Below are 15,700 nucleotides of genomic sequence, written 5' to 3'. Positions count from 1 at the left end.
AGGGCTTTTTAAAAATTTTCCTGGTCAAAAAAATGTAGAGGGAACAATGGGAGTGGCTCTCGTCACTAGCTCTGGGGTCATTTTGTATCCTGCAGGGCACGTGCAGCTCCAGCTGCTTTTAAGTTTGGGCCGGAATTTCACCTGCACAAACTTTAGAGCGAGGCTCCCACCCCTGGAGCCCGGATCCCGGCGGAGGGAGCTCGTTGGCTTCTGCACTGGGCGAGCTGGGGGTAGCCCCACCCACACCCGACCCCTGGTGGGGAAAGGGAATCCCCGGCCCGTAGATGGGGCCATGACCGAAGTCCCCTCCCCCGGCCCGCTCAGCCTGCCCCCAGCGGCCGGTCCCCCGGCGCGCTGCGCAGGGAGGGTTTACACGGGCTGGGTGCGCACCGCCCCGGGGGCGTGGCGCTCGCAGGCCGGGCTGGAGGCTTTTTCAGCTGAGGAGTTTCGGGTCCTGTGCCAAGCGCTGGAGCGTCTGCTGCGCTCGCTCTCGGTTCCCCGCAGAGGGGAGGCGCAGCAGCCCGGAACGGAGCGTGTCTCCAGCCTGAGACAGGGCTCAGGGAGCAGGATCCCGGCCCCCACTGGTGACCGAGAGCCATGGCTTTGCCCAGGGCATCCCTGGGGTCCTAAGCAGCCCGACCCAAAAGGCGGGAGTGGTGGGGTTCTCTGCGCGCCAGTCCAGCTGTTCCTGGCACCCCCCTACTGGCTGGGGCAGCCGGCGGGACACCTGCCGGAGCCGGACCCTATGCCAGGCTCAGCCGCGGGCCATGCAGGTGGGTGAGGCACCGAGAGGGGACGGGATACGGAGCGAGTTCGCTGCTGGCTGCGATTCATGCTGGGGTGGTGGAGGGCGGAGAAAGCGGAAAGCCTGGGGAGTTGGCCAGAGCCTGCCCCGGTTGAACTCCAAGGGTTTCTCTCTGTACACAGGTGGCCTGGGACAGGCAGGGCAGATGGCATGTCGGACCTCTCCTCGAGGACTTGCCAACGCCTCCAGGTGTGCTTGGAGACCCCACTGCTGAAGGGCATCTGCTCTACCTGCTCCTGAAGAAGATGCACTTGTTCCGGAGCTACAGCTACCAGATCCAGCTGGAGGGTGAGGCGGGCAGCCTGCCCAGGATACAGGGCATCCGATGGGTAACTACTGAAGCTGCTTCGCGTTGCCTTGCCTGGTGTTTGTGAGAGCTGCAGGTGTCAGTGCCAAGGTGCTAGCAGGGGGAAGGGCGGGGAGGGGATGGTTTCTTGTGACAGGCTCTGGGTGCAGGAAGCTGGCACGGAGTAATGAAGGTTAGTCAGGTTGGAGCAAGGCTTTGTTTCATCCCTTGAGCCAATTGTGTAGCAATAACTCACTCGGTAACTGACTAGCAGAGCAAATTGTCCTGGACATTGGCAAGTGCTTAGTGCCAGACAGTGGAACACAGTTTCCAAGGATTCTATGGACAATTATGGTTTCTGGGATTTAAGCAGCCAGGATTCTCTGAAACGTGTTTGACTGTAATATTCCCCTAGGATTCCGAGTCCAGTCTAATTCAGTCCAGCAGGTAATGGGAAAGGTGCAGGAATGCCACCTCTGCACCAATCCTTCCCCCACTCCTCTCCAGAACAGACACAAGGGCTGCAGTTGGGTAGACTGTCTCCATGCATGAATCCTTCCCTGGGGTGTGATTCTATGTTTTCCTGCAGTTTGGGGAGCCATTTATACTGTCAGCGCACATTCTAATTTGGTGGTATTTTACATCCACATGGCACTCGCTTTGCATGGCTGCACCTGACTACACCAGGGCCAGGCAATGGGGAACTGGCCCCAATCCAGAGGGGAGAAGGGAGTTAGTCTCCGTGGCCCAGTCAGGGCTTGGCCCCTCTGCTGAGACAGTTGTTATTAGTGACACCCAACTAGGAACCCAGTTGAGACCCAGCAAACTTAGTGAACAGAGGGGCCTTCAAATCTGGAGTCAACAGTAATTTGTGGCAGTTTCCACTGCACTTCTGCTGCATCCTTCATAGTGTGTTGGGGGTCTCAGGACTGGTGCCTGAGGGCAGAGAGCGTGGGCTGGGGGTGGCACGAGGCTGATGGGAAGCAATCAAGAGGCAACGTGTGCTGGGAGCAAAGGGAATAAAACCTCAGGGAGGGAGCCTGCAGAGTGATGTTCATGTGTGAAAGGTCAACCATGCATGGGATCCCTCAGCCAGGTTCAATGCTTTCCCATTTTAACAGCCCCTTCTCAGCAGAGTGTTCCCGCCCAAGCTGTTCCTCGTGTCTGTCAGATTCAGGGGGACTCTTGTGCTTGCTATTCCTGGAAGCCCTGCAGAGCCCTGACTCCAGGGGAGGAGGAAGGGTGGGGGTGGAGGGGTCTGTCCAGCACCATTACCAGGTCTGTGATGTGCCAAGCCAGCAGTATAGGGGTGGGGGGGATGAATGGGGGTCTCTGAGGGCAAAACTTGGCCTGCGGAACCTTAATTCCTGGTGACGGCACAACCAAGGGAAGATCCCTGGCGTGACTCTCTGGTCCCAGGATGGGGGGCTGCAGGGTCAGCAGTCAGAGAAAACAGCCTCCCCTTGTACACCTAAGCAAGGAGTCCTAAGGTGTCCCTTTCAGCACAGAACTGCACTGACATTTCCAAAGACAGTCTGATCTCCATGTGCGAGTCTCCAAATGGCCTAGGCCCTGCGCTGGGCTGGGAGAGCGGCATGGTACTCACTCCCTGGTGCTTCTTTCATGTTGGGTGATTTGGGGCAGGGCAAGGGACACCTCGGCAGACATGGCCTTAGCTGTTAGTGAAAGCATTTCCCAGGCGATTGCCCCAGCTTGTTCTCCAGGTTCAGCTCTCACTGAGGCATGAAATCAGACCTGTGCTATTGTGCTTCAGTGCACAGCGGCTGTAGTGAGTGTTTAAGCAATCTACTTGACCATATCTTAGAGCATGTGAACAGGAAACACCTCTACACCAATCTCGGCACCAGCAAATAACCCACACTGTCTCTGCCACACAAGACGTTTCATGGGTAGGATTTCCCTTGAGTTTCTGCTTCTTCCCCCTTAATTTTAAAACTGCTCTAATTTATGCTGTGCCTCTTATTATCCTCTTTGTGCCCTGGGAAGCAGAGAATAGCCATAGTGCAGTTCACCCCTTCCCCACCCTCCTCACTCCTGGCTGGTCCCTCCATGCCAGCGGCTGGGACCAGGGCTGTACTCTGGCAGGGAGAACCCCTGTGCAGGTGGCATTCCTGGTGTACATGAGAACTGGATCCCACAGCTTGAACACTGAGTCAGCCAGGGCTGTCAGGTGCTATCCTGAGCACAGATTCATGGTGGCCTGGAAGGCTGTAGATATCAGGGATGCTCAGAACACATGCTCTGTTAACTGGCCCATCTCTCAAGTGTATCCATGTCTGAATTTCTTTGCTTCAGTTTCCTCCCCCTGTGGCATCTAAGTAAGAGCTGGTGACATTTTTCAAACAAGTTTTTCATTAAAAAAATGGCTATTTTTTTTTCAAATATTCTTTTTTGTGGAAAATTGTCCATTTTTGTGATTTTAAAAAAAGTCATTTAAAATATTTTTGTTTCTTGTTTCCTTCCCCCCACCCCCCAGGTCTTTTAGAAAATACATACAAAATGATGGGTCTAAATTAGCTGTTAACACTCAAGAAAGAGATCGTTGAGTCATTGTGGATAGTTCTCTGAAAACATCTGCTCAATGTGCAGTGGCAGTCAAAAATGCTAACAATGTTAGGAACCATTAGGAAAGGGATAGATAATAAGACAGAAAATATCATATTGCCTCTGTATAAATTCATGGTATGCCCACACCTTGAATACTGTGTGTAGTTCTGGTCATCCCATCTCAAAAGCGGTATATTAACATAGAAAAGGTACAGAGAAGCACAACAAATATGATTGGGGTATGGAACAGCGTCCATCTAAAGAGACCGTAAAAAGACTGGGACTGTTCACTTTGGAAAAGAGACGACTAAGGGGGGATATGGGAGAGGTCTATGAGATAATGACAGGTGTGGAGAAAGTCAATAAGGAAGTGTTATTTATCCCTTCACATAACATGAGAACTAGGGGTCACCCAATGATATTAATAGGCAACAGGTTTAAAACAAACAATAGGAAGTCCTTCTTTGCACAACACACACTCAACCTGGGGAACTCGTTGCCAAGGGAGGTTGTGAAGGAAGTATAAGTGGGTTTAAAAAAGAGTGAGAGAAGTTCATGGGGGACAGGTCCATCAATGGCTATTAGCCCAGATAGTCAAGGACACAACCCCATGTTCTGGGTGCCCCTAAATCTCTGACTGCTAGAAACTGGGAGTGGACGACAGGGGATTGATTCCTTGATAATTGCCCTGTTTGTTCATTCCTTCTGAAGCATCTGGCACTGGCCACTGTGGGAACACACAATACTGGGCTAGATGGACCATGGGTCTGACTCAGTATGGCCGTTTTTATGTTCTTAAAATCATTCGCCATCCGCCCCTGAAAATGCCGAGGTGGGAGGAGAATGGCAAAAGGAGGGGAAAAGATGGTGCTTTATAAGTTTATGAAGGGGCTGATATGGCGGGGTTGCCTGTGATAGTAGGGGACTGGATTTGATGACCCTGTCCTGTGTTCCTGCAAATGTGGAGGTGACAGGGGGAGAAGGCAGCAATGCTGCCTAAGGAGCTGGCTGGGCCTGGCATGGGAGCAGCAGCTTCCCCTGTGTTCTCTGTTGCTCTCGGAGACCCATCCCTTTGGAGCTGCCCTTGTGGCTCTGGGTAAACACCACAATCTTACCCTCTCTCTCAGCCAGCTTTTCAGCTTTGAGCATTTGCAGCTGAACATCAACCTATGTGCTTTTCTGTGCCTGTCATTGTTGGGGGTGGGGAGGGGAAGTCATTTCAGAGAATCCTGTCAGGCTCTGGGGGTCTGAGATTCCCCTTGCCCCCACATGTATTTTGCCATGGCCTGGAATCCCTGAACTCTGGGATCGTATACAGCTCCAGGAGGGGCGCGGAGCCCTGGTTGAAGGTTCTGGGGAGGGTTCCATGGCCCAGGGCTGCAGAGGAAGGCACCCCGCATGGGTGGGCCTTACGCTGATTTCTTGCCATCCTGTTTGAGGCTGCGGAAGGGCGAGGGCCTTCACAAGAACCTTAAGGACTGAAATAGCTTTGTTATTGTCCCTGGGATCCCAAACAAAGGCCAGTGCGAGAGCAGAGCCGCGGTCCCAGGGCCTGGCCAGGTGCCCAGAGCTGCCGGATTTCTGGAGACAGACAGGATCTCGAGGCCCTTGCAGCCAGGCAGCAGGAAGATGGAAAAGGGTGACTCCTTAGGAAGCTGCCTGGAGACAGCAGCTGAAATGCTGGGACAAATTGGGCAGGGGCCAGGTGGGGATGCTCAGCAAGTCAGGGAGGGAGTGAGGTGAGCAGAGCAGGAGTCCTTGCAGAGAAAGCTGGGGCGGGGGCGGGGCAGGCAGTGGCGGGGCAGGCCAGTTGGGCGGGCGGTGGCTGGGCTGGGCGGGCAGTGGCTGGGCTGGGCAACTGGGCGGGCGGGCAGTGGTGGGGCTGGAAGGGCAGTGGTGGGGAGAGCCAGCTGGGCGGGTGGCATTGGAGCACCCAGGCACTGAGTAGGGGTGTTTGGGAAGTGCTATGGCAGCAAAAGGAGAGTGGCACAAACCTGCTTTGGACACAAAGGTCCCTTTGGGCGTCCAGGGAAACCACTCACTGGGAATGTCACTAGAGTGAACGGGGGACAGTTCTAGAGCTGGTTGAATAATGAGAAAATCCTGGGTCTTCTGTGAATTAAAGCGCCCACTTCCTTTCCTTGTTCCTCACTGGATTCCAGGTGGCTGCCGGGCACTGGTCTGGTGAACACATTTGTGAATCTTGAAAAGTTTCTCTGGTTTTAGTGCAGTGCTGAGTTATGTGAAAACCCATGCTGGAAAGTGTGTTAGTTGCTCTTCTCTTTAAAATGGTTTCAGCTGGTTTGGAAAGGAGGGAGCGATTCGATCAGGGACTGGCAGCCAGGACTCCTGGGTTCCATGGCTATGTGCCTTTGGGGAAGACACTTGTACTCTCTGTGCCTTGGTTTCCCCATCTCTAACATGAGGATAATGCTTTCCAGCCTCACAGGAGGGGCTATTTCTGAAGCACTAGTGGCCTTCTAATGAACAGCACTAGCACAAGGCAGGGCATTGTTCTGTGTTTGTGGAGAGTTGACCCCAGGAGCTTAGCTGCTGCTCCTTATCCCTCCAGCTGCCCCAGAGGGTAACTCCTGCCCCGCTGCAAGCCTGCCTCTTATTTGTAAACATTTGCTTCATAATTAATTAAAGGTGCGTTTCCTGCTCCATAAACCAATCACGAGCTCAGGAATGTTTGTACAGGGAGTGACAATCTTGGTACCCAGAGGGCGACTCAGAGGCTTGGGAGAGCTGGAGGGTTTGGGGAGCTGCTGAGCACAGGGGTGTTTGGGGCCCTCTTCCCAAGTGCCTTGCTCAGGCCAGGTGGGAGGGGAGGTGAGGGGTAGAGTTAGGGTCCCCCAGACCTTGTAAAACATTTTTTTAAAATCTCAGTTTTTCACTCTCCATGAACCCTCTCCTCCTCCCCCACTGAGCAGAAACAGCAAGGGCCATTTGGCTCCTATTTGAGGATTCCCCATGGCTCACTGGAGCGGTGGGCTCAGTTTTTGCTGCATTCATTGACGCAGCATTTGTGGACCCCAGCCATGGGTCAGGCGGGGGAGGACAAGAAGAAAGGAAAGGTTCTTTGGGTAATTATACTTGCCTCTTGACATCATTAATTGGAGGGTCCTGTAACCCCCCTCCCCAATCTGTCTGCTGCTTACTCTCTCTGTCTCTCCCTCTCCCCTGTCCTTTAGGCACCCCCATGACAGTCTAATACAATGGTTCTTAACCTTCTGGGGTCAGGACCCATTTGTCAGTGTTGATGATCTGTTGCAACCCAGTAAATAGTCTGTGGGTGGAGGCCCTGGGATGGTTTCAGTGAGATCCTGTCCCCCCTGGGGGGTTGGGTCCTGCCTGGCACTCATCCCACAGTGGCAGCTCCTGCAGCTCCTGTGCTGTGGGGCTGGGCTTGGCTCTCAGCTCCAGGCATTGCAATCTCCGGGGCTGGAACACCGCTTGGCTTTGGCCCCATCCGCCTGACTGGACCCAATGTGTGTGAGTGGATTTGTGACCTGGCTCATGGGGTTGCAGTGCCACTCACTCACATTTGGCCTACCCAGACTTCCGTCATCATGACAGCTGGGCCAAACCTGAGTGGTGCCGGGACCCTGGAGGTTGCAGTGTCTGGAGCAGGGAGGCGAGCCCAGCCAGCCCCAGGGGACAGGAGCCACCGGAGCTGTCATGCCACCCCTTGAAACATTCTGGCGACCCAATTTCAGGTCTCCACCCTGGGGTTGAAGAGCCCGGGTCTAACAGGTGGAATGAGGGTTGGTGTGTGTTGCTCTCCATGGAGGCAGGGTCTGGAGAAGATCAGAACGATGCTTCCCTCCGACAATGGAACTGTGGGGGATGTGTTCGAGTGGCCATGGGTGAAAGGGGACCAGATAGGGGACGGGGCCTTTTAGCCTCTCCAGCACTGTTCTGTCAAAGGACTAGATGGGCCAGGAGCTGCTCACCCACCCTGGAGTTCATCGCAGACACTGGAGATGGGAAAGAGCCATGAAGCTGTTTTCTCCTTCTTCTAAATCAGTGATTCTCAACCTGCAGCCCACAGGCTGCTTGCGGCCCAATCAGCACAGAGCTGCGGCCCATGTGACATCCTCAGATCCATAGAGATAGTATTGGATGCGGCCCACATAACACATTGTGGGCCACATATGCAGCCCACAGTGGTAAATAGGTTGAGAATCACTGCCCTAAATGATGTTTCTAAGTGAAGTTTGAACTTGCAATACAATTTTGAAGGGAGCTCCAGATTCTGCCTAGCCCAGTGCCTGCCCACAGGCCCAGTGCCTGTGCTGCCGGAATTGCCTCTGTCATTAGCACGAGAGACCAGGTGGATGAGCACCAAGGAGTTAATGAGGATGCCAGTGAATAGCCAGTGTGAGACCCCCATCCTGGGCTGGGGATCCCTCTTGTGCTCTCTGGGTTAATGTTAGAAGCTCACTCCAGTCTTGTCTAATACAACACATAGAAAACAGGTCTGACAGGTCCCTTCAGCTCTGCTTCAGGCCCTGGTTTACTCAGTGCACGTTGGCCCCAGCTGGCGGTAGATGAAAGGTGGTATTTTTACAGGACACACTGATGTTCAGCAGGGATAAGCTAGTGCAGTGGTCCCCAAACTTTTTAGGGTCGTGCCTCCCCTTCCCCCCCGTCTGCGGCCCCCTGCAGCCAGGACCAGGAACGGGGCTGTGGCTCTGGGGGAGGGGAGGTATGGACAGGATGGGATAAGGGGGCCTAGGCTGGGGCCACAGCTGGGGATGGGTCTGGGTCTAGGACTGGAGTCATGTCCAGGGGCCAAGGCTGGGGTCAAGAGCAGAGTCACAGCCGGGCTGTGGTGGGGGCCTGAATCATGCCGAGGCTGGGAACGGGGTCAGGCATGGGGCTGGGAGCCGCAGCTGGGGGCAGGGTGGAGTTGGGTGGTGCTCATAGTTTGGGGGCCTCTGCATTAGAGACTGGAGACATAGGTGAATGAGTGCACCAGGGCCCCTGAGGAGCTACACAATGGCCTCGCCTCTGAGCCGGGTTCAGAGGAGTTCTTGAAGTGAACCTGAAACCAAAAATACTTGGGGCTGTATTGTGAGCTCCCTGTGCACATGGATGAGCACTGCCTTCTTCGCTGGGTCTCATGGTGTGAATAACTGCTCCCCCTTGGGGCTAGACTGTGCCCCACAACTCAGCCCTGTGTAGGTCCAGCACAGTTCCAAGCGCTCCCAGCTCCCATTTGCTTAGGGTGACCATATTTTCCCAAAGGGAAAATGGGACAATCCTGGGCTGGCCCGAGGCCTCCCTCCCCCCTGGTGGGCGTGATGCCGGCCTCATGGGACCGGTGGTCCGAGCCTCCCTGCTGCCCACCCACGTGTAGGGCCAGTCCGAGTCGTCCGCCCCGGCCTGCTGCCTGCCTATGCGAAGGGCTGTCTGAGGCCCCCCTCTGTACACGGGGTGGGCTGGCCAACCCAAGCCACTCCCCCTAACCTCCAGCGTGCTCCCCCTCCTCGCCCCAGTATGTTCCTCCACGTCCCACTAGGGATGATCAGGTGGCAAGAACAAATGGGACAAATGTCCCATTTTGTCAAAAAAGTTGGGACGGCCGTGATGGGGCCTAAAAAAGGGACTGTTCCGGCCCAAACGAGATGTATGGTCACCTGCTCTGCTCTGGGGCAGGAGTAGGTCACTTCATCCTTTCCAGGGCACAGTTTACTGCCCCTGCAGGCCTGGACAGGGAGGAGGGATAGCTCAGTGGTTTGAGCATTGGCCTGCTAAACCCAGTGTTGTGACTTCAATTCCTGATGGGGGCCATTTAGGGATCTGGGGCAAAAATTAGGGATCGGTCCTGCTTTGACAAGGGGGTTGGACTAGATGATTTCCTGAGGTCCCTTCCAACCCGGATATTCTGTGACATCTCTGGCAGGGGAGGGCCGCTGTGGGCACAGGCACTGACTTTTATTTTTCCCAGTGGGGGCTCCACCCCCACTCTGCCCTGAAGCCCTATCCCCACTCCGCCTCCTCCCGTAAGGCCCTGCCCTCGCACCACCTCTTCCCATACCTGTTCTGCTCCTTCCCCTGAGGCCGCCTGCCCGCTGATTGCTGCTCTCCGCCCTTCCACGAGTGCCTCTCACCGAACCGCTGATGGGTGGTCCTGCCAAACAGCTGTGGCTGGGGGGTGCCTAGCACTCCCTGCTTTTTTTTTTCTGAGTTGGAGTCTGAGCCTATGGCTGTGGGAGAAGGTCACAAGTGTGAAGATGGCCTCCCCATGGGGATGGAGAGAGCCTGAGTTCCCCTCAGTAGTCCCCCCCACCATATGTTCCCACAAGGATCTGGAGCCTGGGCATGGCTGGGGGACTCCAGCATGGTGCAAACTGCATAGAAGCTATGCCTGTATTGCAGCCACGACCTGCAGTGCCTGTGGCAGATGGGAGGCACGTCAGGTGATCACAGATAACGATTTCTGAGTCATCAGGATGTTCCTGGGCCACGCCCGCTCTGCTCATAAAGGACTGGCACACGATGCTGCTTGGGCAGAGTCAGCAGAACCGATGCTGTCATGCCACGCATGGGGCGGCGGGATCAGGAAGTGCAGCTGCAGCTGGGAGCCTTGGTGCTTCGGCAAGGAGTGAGGGATGAAGCTGCGCCTGATGCTGGTTGCAAGGATTTGCAGTTAGTGGGAATGGTCAGAGTGAGCTCGGTGGAGCTGTGTGTGCAGAGCCTGCTCCTGGAGTGGAAGCCCACCCCAACTTGGCTTGTTCTACATGTTATTTCAGTGCAGCCGGAGAGGCACCATTTCAGATTTGGAGGAGAGGGGCAACTTTAACCGTGATTCCAGGGGCTATGTAGGCACCTGAAAACTCCAGTAGTTTTTTCAGATAATAACAGAAATAAGCTGACAGGAGCATTGTATCTAATTCCTATATAAGGAAAGAAAAATAAATATTAGACCCACTCAGTTCTAATACTAACATGGTCTGACAGCTTGTGTCAAGTTACTTAAGGGTCACTGGTTAGGTTTAAAATTGTAATGTATATTCTTACTTTGTTACTACCTCTTGAATACAATAGTTGAAAATAATTATAGAAAAATCTAGAAGACTTTCTATCACTTTTTTGCAGTTCACAAAGCTTGGAATAGATCATTTAACTTTTGGAAACACCCTACTAGGGCAAGGCCCCGTGAGTTTAGATTGCACCTGCCTGGGGCTCTAGGGGTGCTGCCCAATACAAATAATACACTAGAAATTCACTTTAAACAGGAGTGAAACTGACACTTTAAAGTCATTTTCAAAGTATTGTCAACCCCAAATGTTCAAAATCATGAGCCAGGCTCACCAAAATCATGAGATTGGCTTTAAAATCATGAGATTATGTAAAAACAATAAGTTTGATGAGGGGCCACAGGGACGTGCCAGCTGCTTTCAGGAGTGGTGCAGGGCCAGGACAGGCAGGGAGCCTGCCTTAGCCCCACTGCGCCACCGGACTTTTAGCCCCTAAAATCTCCCAGGTTTCAGAGTAGCAGCCGTGTTAGTCTGTATTTTCCACTCAATGCATCCAATGAAGTGAGCTGTAGCTTATGAAAGCTTATGCTCAAATAAACTTGTTAGTCTCTAAGGTGCCACAAGTCCTCCTTTTCTTTTTGTAAAATCTCCCAGTTTGGCTTCAGTAGGAGATAGGGCCTGATTCTAGGAGACTCCCGGTGAAGCCGGGAGGGTTGGCAACCCTACACAGGGACATCACAACCAGACATCTCTGGAATGTAAGAGAAGTTCACAGTCTGTCCCTCACATGTCCCAGGCCTCCTGCCCAGGCCCTGGTTGCACTGCAGGGATGCTGCAGGTTGGTCACTGACTCTGGCGGTGGCCACACGCCTTCAGGTTCTAGGTGGCAGGACCTTCTTCCCAGCATGCCCCCCCCCCCCCCGGTTGGGGTTACGACCTCCCCCACCCCCAGTCTGGCCTGCAAGGCCCTTTGGCTAGGGGCGTCTCCCTGCACTGGGCCCACTGCCCAGGGTCCCCCCCTTTGCTCTCCCCAGCTGCTCACTGCACCCGGTTCCAGACTGCTCCAGCCCCAGCTCTATTCTGCCTCCAGCTCAGCTCCCTGGGCTGCTCCTCTGGCCCTGGCCGGTGCAGCTCTGCTTCTCCAGCTCAGCTCAGGCTGCTACTCTCTCCTTAGCTCAGCCCTGCTCTGTTCCAGGCAATTCCAGTTCATACAGAGGACGGCCTCTCCTGACTGCCTCATTAGCCTGGCCACCCTGTCAATGAGGCTGACCTAGAGCATTGATCTCTCCCCATTGCCCCTGGGGACTGTCAGTCTCAGGGTCCTGGCTTCCCATTGACCCTTCCCCTTTCTTTTGGTACTGGAAGATCATAGAATCATAGAAGATTAGGGTTGGAAGAGACCTCAGGAGGTCATCTAGTCCAACCCCCTGCTCAAAGTGGGACCAACCCCAACTGAATCATCCCAGCCAGGGCTTTGTCAAGCTGGGCCTTAAAAACCTCTAAGGATGGAGATTCCACCACCTTCCTAGGGAACCCATTCCAGTGCTTCACCACCCTCCTAGTGAAATAGTGGTTCCTAATATCCAACCTAGACCTCCCCCACTGCAACTTAAGACCATTACTCCTTGTTCTGTCATCTGCCACCACAGAACAGCTGAGCTGCGTCCTCTTTGGAACCCCCCTTCAGGTAGTTGAAGGCTGCTATCAAATCCCCTCTCACACTTCTCCTCTGCAGACTAAATAAGCCCAGTTCCCTCAGCCTCTCCTCATAAGTCATGTGCCCCAGCCCCCTAATCATTTTCATTGCCCTCTGCTGGACTCTCTCCAATTTGTCCACATCCTTTCTGTAGTGGGGAGCCCAAAACTGGATGCAATACTCCAGATATGGCCTCACCAGTGCCAAATAGAGGGGAATAATAATTTCCCTCAATCTGCTGGCAATGCTCCTACTAATGCAACCCAATATTCCGTTAGCCTTCTTGGCAAGAAGTGCACACTGTTGACTCATATCTAGCTTCTCGTCCACTATAATCCCCAGGTCCTTTTCTGCAGAACTGCCGCTTAGCCAATTGGTCCCCAGCCTGTAGCAGTGCATGGGATTCTCCCTTCCTAAGTGTAGGACTCTGCACTTGTCCTTGTTGAACCTCATCAGATTTCTTTTGGCACAATCCTCCAATTTGTCTAGGTCACTCTGGACCCTATCCCTACCCTCCAGAATATCTACCTCTCCCCACAGCTTAGTTGCATCCACGAACTTGCTGAGGGTGAAATCCATCCCATCATCCAGATCATTAATGAAGATGTTGAACAAAACCAGCTCCAGGACCGACCTCTGGGGCACTCCGCTTGATACCAGCTGCCAACTAGACACTGAGCCATTGATCACTACCCTTTGAGCCTGACGATCTAGCCAGCTTTCTATCCACCTTACAATCCATTCATCCAATCCATACTTTTAAAATTTGCCTGCAAGAATACCATGGGAGACCATATCAAAAGCTTTGCTAAAGTCAAGATATATTACATCCATCGCTTTCCCCATATCCACAGAGCCATCTCATCATAGAAGGCAATCAGGTTGGTCAGGCATGACTTGTCCTTGGTAAATCCATGTTGACTGTTCCTGATCACCTTCCTCTCCTCCAAGTGCTTCAAATGGATTCCTTGAGGACCTTCTCCATGATTTTTCCGGGGACTGAGGTGAGGCTGACCAGTCTGTAGTTCCCCGTATTCTCCTTCTTCCCTTTTTTAAAGATGGGCACTATATTTGCCTTTTTCCAATCATCCAGGACCTCCCCATATTGCCACGAGTTTTCAAAGATAATGGCCAATGGCTCTGCAATCACATCAGCCAACCCCCTCCGCACCCTCGGATGCATTAGATCCGGACGCATGTACTGGATCACCTATGAACCTGCTGCACTTCATCTGTAATTGCCAGGAAAACATTATCAAATAGTTATTGAAAACCCAAATAAAACGCTGATGCCAAACAAAGTGGTGTCCCTGGAGCTGGCTTACCGAGCACAGGCAGTGCTTACTACTAGGCAAGGACTCTGGATGTTTTAGTGTCTTGGGGAAACTGCAGGGTCCCTGCAGCTTCCTGCGAGAGGAGTGGGTGCCGTTCTAGATGGTGTCTCTTGCTCAGTGACCAGCTGGTGCTGGCTCTCAAGAGGGACTCTCCCACTTTCAGTAACTGACGTACATCCAGCAGTGAGTCTCAAACCAGACCTCCAGGAAACGTGAACTTTTCCTGAAAGAAGTGGGCTGTGCCATCACCAGGCATAAAGAATGCACAGATAGAGCTAAATGGGGACTACTTTCACAAGCAAGCACAGGGGCTCCATGGATCTGCAGCATCCTGTCCCCACTACTGTCCATTCTGTACAGTGCCAGCGCTTTGGGCTACCTCACTGAAAAGGGACATCTCTGGACATGAACCAAAGGATGGGAAAATGCTTTCCAGCAATTGAACTCACTCAGTGCTTCCTTCGCTAGCTGAGATATCTTCTGACCCCCACTGCCATGGTCAGCACTCTTGGAAACCAGGAGGACGAGAGAGAGAGTATTTGTACCAGTGGGAGCTGATGAGGGACATGGTGTTGTCACATGAGGAGATCTCTTGGCTACAAGTCCTCTTTTCATTTCCTCTTTGAGGAAGAATGTATCTTTCAAATCGTCCATGCAACTTGGGAGCAACTCAGGGCCCCACAGGATAACTGGCTTTGCACTCGCATCATTTCCTCCTCCTCCCAGGAGCTCTCGGAAACTCCAATGCTGTGTGGAGTCTGGCTGCAAGCCCTGCTTAGGGACAGGGCAGTGAAAACATCTGCATCATGGCAGCACTGCCAAGGGGCTTGCCGAGATCTGGAAAATCAGAGAACTAGGAGATCACATTATCATTTTCTCTACCACTTCTGAAGTGCACCCTTTTGTGGGGTATTTGAGAACTTCACGATGATGAGAGTAAATGTCCAATAGCATTGTTTGCAGCCAGATGGAAAGATGCCAGAGACAGAGCTGAGTTCCTTGGAGCAGAGTCATTCGTCCCAACACCATTCTACAGGCTGCAGGACCAATGGGCCAGATCCTGCACTGTGGTGCAGTGGCAGTGCAGATTCTGGACGGCCCTGGTGATGTGCCAGGTCTAGGGTGCTGAGTCCATGAACTGACTAAGTCACTTCTTTCTTATGCTGGTTTTCCATTGGGCCAGACCGGGGTGGGCAAACTTTTTGGCCTGAGGGCCACATCTGGGTATGGAAATTGTATGGCGGGCCTTGAATGCTCCCAAAATTGAAGGTTGGGGGGTGAGAGAGCCCCAGCTGAGGGTGCGGGCTCTGGGGTGGGGCTGGTGATGAGGGGTTGGGGGTGCAGGAGGGTGCTCTGGGCTGGGACCAAGGGGTTCGGAGGGCGGGATGGGGATCAGGACTGGGGCAGGGGGTTGGGGCATGAGAGGGGGCCAGGCTCTGGGTGGCGCTTACCTCAAGCAGCTCCCAGAAACAGCAGCATGTCTCCTCTCCGGCTCCTACATGGAGGTGAGCCCAGGCAGCTCTGTGTGCTGCCCTGTCCGCAGGCAGTACCCCTGCAGCTCCCATTGGCTGCAGTCCCAGGCCAATGGGAGCTGTGGGGGCAGCATGTGGAGCCTTCTGGCTGCCCCTACGTATAGGAGCCAGAGAAGGGACATGCTGCTGCTTCCAGGAGCTGCATGGAGTGCAGCGAGCTCCCAACCCTGCTCCCCAGCTGGAGTGCTGGAGCAGGGCAAGCCCTAGACACTGCTCCCCAGCGGGAACTCGAGGGCTGGATTAAAATGCCTGGAGGGTCAGATATGGCCCCGGGGCCGTAGTTTGCCCACCACTGGGCCAGACCCTCCTCAGATGAGGTAAATAAGTAAAGTCTAGTGAGGACAGGGGAGCTAGAGGGCCTTACACCAGCTGGGGATCGTGCCTGCTGTTTGTCTTTATGAGATGAGAATCAGGCAAACTGAAGCAACTGCTCAGGCTGGTTATAGTGCAGGAATCTCCCCCTGCCCCCCCACCCCAGTGAGTGAAAAGC

The 15,700-nt window shown here is 53.8% G+C and overlaps 1 protein-coding gene across 1 annotated transcript in view; it reads left to right on the top strand.

Annotated features, from left to right (window-relative positions):
- The first annotated feature begins 292 nt into the window (after nucleotides 1-292).
- RAPGEF3 (Rap guanine nucleotide exchange factor 3) overlaps nucleotides 293-15,700 on the top strand; it is an 88,703-nt gene continuing 73,295 nt past the window's right edge. Inside the window, exons 1-2 of the mRNA XM_077838909.1 lie at nucleotides 293-773; nucleotides 995-1,134. Coding sequence (XP_077695035.1) covers nucleotides 293-773; nucleotides 995-1,134 — 621 coding nt within the window. The remainder of the gene's footprint in view (nucleotides 774-994; nucleotides 1,135-15,700) is intronic.

This window comes from Eretmochelys imbricata, chromosome 20 (genome assembly GCF_965152235.1).
Source record: "Eretmochelys imbricata isolate rEreImb1 chromosome 20, rEreImb1.hap1, whole genome shotgun sequence".
Classification (NCBI taxonomy): Eukaryota; Metazoa; Chordata; order Testudines; family Cheloniidae; genus Eretmochelys; species Eretmochelys imbricata.
Note: the sequence above shows the minus strand (reverse complement) of the source record. Positions and strands in the feature narration are given on the sequence as shown.